We start from the raw sequence: 6015 nt of genomic DNA on the forward strand, positions 1-6015 counted from the left end.
AAGAATCGCGCTTCTGTCGTTGCTTCGACCGAATCGGCGCGTCGTTTGCGTCAAGAAGGGTTCGATCCTTGGCGCCCGGCCGTCTCTGTGGTGAGTTTTCCTACGTTCACTTTTTGTGCGCTATTTCATTCCTCTTCTTTCTAGATTTTTTCCCTCGGCACCTCAGTCCGCATTGCCGGGGCGGGCTCTTAATATTCTTGAAAGCTTGAACAGCCAAAAAAGCCAAAAAAGCCAAAAAAATCCTAAAATAACGAAAAAAGCCAAAAAATCATAATATTTCACTGGTTCAAATATGCCAAGAAAACGGAAAAGCGGTTCTACTCTTGCAAGGAAATCAAGCAATGCGAAACGAATAAAACGGTAAGAGCGGCGAACAGATCAAGAAATCCCGAGCTGCCATCTCCACTGAATGTTCCCGTTGGTGCAAGACTCCTACATTCATTCGACAGCCGATGATTTCCCTTTTTCTCAATCCATCCCTTCAGTCACTGAACAGCCACTGTCCTCTACACAAGACGTTACTATTAGTACCCGTAGTCGTTCATCGCCAACCCATACGCCACCCGTACACGAGTCTTTCCCTGTTGCCATTAACGAAGAAGCCCAACACGACGACAATCCCGTAGAAATGCGAGAAGTCGAGCCCGTACAAATTCGCGAAGTGCCCGTACGTCTCCCAAATTATCCCGCATTTCATTATAACTCACAAAATCTGTACGAGGGAGCACGCGTAGGAGCAATGTCTGCTACCTGTCTTCACTGCAATGCAAAGAAGTGGCCGACAGAACCTCCGGGAATGTGTTGCGCAAACGGCAAAGTCGACGTTCCCTTGCTCGGTCCTCCTCCCGAACCCTTACGCGCTTTTTTGACAAATAACACACCACCAGCCAGAGAATTCAGAAAAAATATTCGCACATACAATTCCTGCTTTGTTATGACGTCATTTCAAGCGCACACTGTAGTCGAGCCCGGATTCATGCCCACCTTTAGAGTTCAAGAACAAATTTACCATAATATCGGACCTCTCACTCCTGCAGCTGAAGAGCAACCCCAATTCGTCCAAGTATACTTCATAGACGATCGCGGACAACAAGCTGACGCCAGATTAGCGTGGCAAATAGATCGAGATTCCCAGCTAAATAGGCACACCACCCTTTGCCTACAAGACATGCTTCACGAGCATAACGAGCACGTGCGCATTTTCAAAACCGCGCTCGATCAGCGAACACCAGACATGCCTGACTATCGTGTCGTTATTCGCGCCGACAGAGTTCCCCAAGGCCAACATCAACGAACGTTCAATGCGCCATCTGGCAACGACGTTGCTGCTATTTTACCCGAAGGTCAAGATGGATATCGCGACATCGTCCTTTCCAATAGAGATGATACAATAAAACGCATTACCGAAATTCACAGATCTTACGATTCGTTGCAATATCCGCTTCTTTTTCCGAGAGGCGAAGACGGTTACACAATATTGTGCCGACAGAAGGATCCGAAAACGAATCAAATCACTGAAAAAAAAATGTCAATGCTTCAATTCTACGCATTTCGAATCATGCAGCGCGACGGCGACTTTAACATTCTTCTACGTGCAGGCGAATTGTCTCACCAGTTCATCGTCGACGTTTTTGCAAACATAGAAACTGACAGACTGAACCTCCTTCGGACCAAGCAAGAACAACTTCGTGCGGCCTCTTACACGGCGCTAAGAGATGCAGTCGAAACTGACGGCGACGTGCGTGACGTCGGCCAATTGGTCGTTTTACCGTCGTCATTTACCGGAGGACCCCGATACATGCACGAAAAGTGCCAAGACGCAATGACGTACGTCAAGCATCACGGAGCTCCCGATTTATTTATAACCATGACCTGCAATCAAAATTGGCCAGAAATTACGAGCGAACTCCTTCCGGGACAAACCCCAAAAGATCGACACGATCTGATAGCCAGAGTTTTCGAAAGTTCAAAGGTTCATGTACCTCGTGGACACGCAACACATTTACGGCATCAAACGCTGCCACGTTTACACGATCGAGTGGCAAAAGCGCAGCCTACCTCACGTACACTGTCTCTCTTGGATGGTAGAAAAAATTCGTCCCGATCAAATAGACAGCATCATAAGCGCCGAACTTCCCGACCCCAACGAAGACCCAGAACTCTTCGCAACTATAACCAAGCACATGATCCACGGACCTTGCGGCCGACTCAATACCAGATCTCCTTGCATGAAAGACGGCCAATGCACCAAACACTATCCAAGAGAGTTTTGGCGAGAGACCATCACATCTCTCAACGGTTATCCTCTATACCGACGTCGATCTCCAGAAGACGGCGGAGTAGAAACGACCATAGGCAGATTTCACGTTGACAACAGGTGCGTCGTTCCGTACAGTCCATTTCTATCGCGCACTTTCGACTGCCACGTGAACGTCGAATACTGCAGGTCCATTTGCGCCCTAAAATACCTCATAGCCTACTTGAACAAGGGCAAAGACAAAGCTGTCGTCGGATTGACAAATCAGCACAGAAACGACGAAATCCTGCGGTACCAAACTGCGAGATACATTAGTACAAACGAAGGCGTCTGGCGCATGCTGCAGTTTCCCATTCACGACCACTTTCCAGCAGTGGAACAACTTCAAGTCCACCTCGAAAACGGTCAGAGAACTGTTTTCAGCGTTCAGAACGCCCCGGACCGTGCAGCAGAACCTCCTGCCACAACTTTGACAGGTTTCTTCCAGCTCTGCGCTTCTGACGATTTTGCCAAAACTCTACTGTACATCGACGTTCCGCGATACTACAGATGGGTGAAGAAAAAATGGCGGAGAAGAATACAAGGTCAACTCGTGCCCGAAACTGACGGCATTAGAAAGTCGACAACTTTGGGACGCATTTACACGGTTCATCCCAGAAACACAGAATGCTATCTTTTGCGACTTCTTTTGCTTCACGTTCGAGGACCGACGTCTTTTGCAGACCTACGAACGGTAGATGGTACCGTTTTTGATACGTACGCCGAAGCGTGCCGAGAACGCGGACTTTTGGCCGATGATCAGCATTGGCACCTGGCACTCACAGAAGCGACAGTCACCGATCGTCCTTACAAAATTCGCGACATGTTTGCCATCATGCTTCACATGTGCGAAATTTCCGATCCTCTTCGTCTATGGGAACAACACAAAGAAGCGATGGCCCAAGATTTCCTCCGAACGCTTCGCAGACGCGCAAACGACGACACGCTACCGTACACTGACGCAATTTTCAACCGAGCTCTAATTTGCATAGAGAACAAGCTCCTTTCGTTTCCCGGAGGAAAACCTCTCAGCGATTACCATTTGCCAAGTCCTGATCGCTTTTCTGAACAAGAGGACGACAGCCTTCCTAGAGAAATTGCCGCTGAATACTCTTATAACACCGCTGAATTGCAGGAGCAACTGACAACGAATGAACACTCCCTAACCGAAGAACAAAGACACATTTACGAGCAATTACTTGCTTATGTCGCACGAGGTCCCGACGATTCTATCATTTTCCTCGATGCGCCAGGAGGAACAGGAAAAACCTACTTGCTCAATCTTTTCCTTGATAAAATACGATCGCAAGGCGACATTGCTCTCGCAGTCGCTTCTTCGGGAATCGCCGCAACTCTCCTCACCGGCGGCAAGACAGCCCATTCCGTTTTTAAGCTACCTCTGGACATCAGTCGTTACGAGAGTCCCACTTGCACCATTCAGAAAAACACTGCACGAGCGCGACTTCTCTCCCTTGCCAAAGTCGTAGTGTGGGACGAATGCACCATGGCAAACAGGCTCTGGAGGCACTAGACAGATCCCTGCGAGACATTCGAAACAACGACACGCTCATGGGAGTTCTACCTCTTATATTGGCAGGAGACTTCCGACAAACGCTACCGGTGATACCAAAAGGAACGAAGGCCGACGAGATCGCCGCATGATACTCGCGCTCCATTTGGCCTAAAGTCCGAACTATGCGTTTGACAAGAAACATGAGAGTTCATCTGTACGGAGACCGCGAGTCAGGCTCTTATGCAGAATTACTCTTGGAAATCGGCAATGGAGCAATTCCCATTAACGTACCTTGCGGCACACTGTGACAGTAGTCCAATCACCTAACGAACTCGTACAAGCCGTTTTCCCTCAACTTCACGAGCGATACAAGGACACCGCCTGGCTTGGCGAACGCGCCATTCTCGCTCCTCGAAATGACGCCGTCAATCAAATAAACGACACTATGCTCCAGCTCATACCAGACAACGAAAAAGTTTATCTCGCCGTTGATACGACTATGGAACCAGACGATGCAGTCAACTATCCCACAGAAGTTCTTAATTCCCTGAATCCCCCGGTCTTCCTGCGTACACCTTAGCTCTAAAAGTCGGTGCGCCTATTATGCTTCTGCGAAACATCGACGCTCCGAAACTGTGCAACGGAACAAAGTTGACAGGTCACCCGACTCTGCCCCAACTTTATAGAGGCGACAATTTGCACTGGACAGTACGCAGGCGAGAGTGTATTTATTCCGCGCATCCCTCTAATTCCTTCTGATTCCACTGTTCCGTTCAAGAGACTGCAGTTTCCCATCAGGCTGTCCTTTGCAATGACGATAAACAAATCGCAGGGACAGACATTGAAAACGGTAGGTCTCAGTCTTCAGACGAAATGCTTTGCTGACGGCCAATTCTACGTCGCCTGCTCGCGTGTAAGTTCTCCTACTAATTTGTACGTCCTAACAGAATCTCCAAGAACCGCAAACGTAGTCACGAAGTGCTTTAGCGGGACCTTCCCTTCCCCTTCCCTAACCCCAAACTACCTTATCCTACGCCTCGAAAGAGGCCAACATTTTTGGGCCACGTGGCGTATGGACCTCCCCGTGGTGTGGCCTGGGTAACGCCAACACGTACGCCAATAAGTAATTAATTTAGAGCCTACAGTTGCGCCCCTGCGTGTGTACAAACGATAGCAGTTTTGAAAAAAAACTTGGAGAAAGCACCCGGGCGAAACCGGGTAACCATCTAGTCTCTACCACTAAAAGCATATGGTACGCGCCATCTTGGTCGAACGTCACGTGACGACTTCCACCGCGAACTCCTCCGTCGGATCGGTAGCTATTTGTACGTGCGCGACTGATGCAATGCAGGTGCGCAACCGATGCAATGTCCCGTGTTTGGGTGGGCGTTTACACGGAGTGTATCATACCCTGTACACTATTTTGCAGCTTAAAGGAGGGGGGGGGGGGGGGGGGGGCGCTTGCTCGGGTGTGGGCGTTTACTTGGTAGTTTACGGTACGCCAATTGTTGATTACTGTGTGGAGAAATTAGGTAAATATTTATAGTTTGAATCTAGGCACGTGCTAAAGCAATAGTTCGAACATTACAAACATCGATCGATTCTAGTCGAGACAAAATCAACAATCTTGCCCGACGATTTCGACGTAATTAAAAACCATCAAAGTAAAAACGTGGTTCGCCAATGCGCGGTGTCGTTTGACAGAGCTTAAAAGCTATTTGTCACTGACGTCAACATGCTGCTTGCAGTCGCCGTGGCCCGCTTTCGACGTCAGATGAGAGCCCTTGTCAACGGAGGCGACGGTCGCGCTGGCGCGGGCGATTGCTCCTCGACCGTTGGGCCTGTGCCTACACGCGCCATGCGATATTTTTAACTAATCTCAAAATCCGAAACGACATCTGAAAACGTACCTGTTTAAACTATAACTTTTGAGGTATACCGTGGACTCAGGTTTACAGGCGCATGCGCTGTTATAAGCGCATAGCACTTAATAAGCGCATACGACCTTCTTGTACTAACCTAGAACGCTATAAGCGCACGAGGTTTAAAATGACGGAAGCGGACTCTCCTCAGCTGCGGTTGACTCGTAGAAGTTACACTTGCGAAACAAAGCTTGAAGGGGTTCGGTTCTATCACGAGAACAGCGTTTATCTCACGGCAAAGAAGTTTGGTCTTAATACTAAACGATTCTTCGTTGGGTTAAACA

The 6015-nt window shown here is 48.7% G+C and overlaps 1 protein-coding gene across 1 annotated transcript; it reads left to right on the top strand.

Annotated features, from left to right (window-relative positions):
- Window positions 1-739: 739 nt before the first annotated feature.
- Window positions 740-3827, top strand: LOC136188178 (uncharacterized). Its single transcript, XM_065975911.1, has 2 exons — window positions 740-1964; window positions 2089-3827. Exons 1-2 carry the CDS (start codon window positions 740-742, stop codon window positions 3825-3827), a joined length of 2964 nt encoding a protein of 987 aa, XP_065831983.1.
- Window positions 3828-6015: the final 2188 nt, after the last annotated feature.

This window comes from Oscarella lobularis, chromosome 6, assembly GCF_947507565.1.
Source record: "Oscarella lobularis chromosome 6, ooOscLobu1.1, whole genome shotgun sequence".
Taxonomy (NCBI): domain Eukaryota; kingdom Metazoa; phylum Porifera; class Homoscleromorpha; order Homosclerophorida; family Oscarellidae; genus Oscarella; species Oscarella lobularis.

Coding starts and splice junctions, on each gene's coding strand:
- LOC136188178 (XM_065975911.1), top strand. CDS start 740: ATGTCTGCTACCTGTCTTCACTGCAATGCAAAGAAGTGGCCGACAGAA. Junction 1,965..2,088: donor GATAGCCAGAGTTTTCGAAA/GTTCAAAGGTTC, acceptor CTTGGATGGTAG/AAAAAATTCGTCCCGATCAA.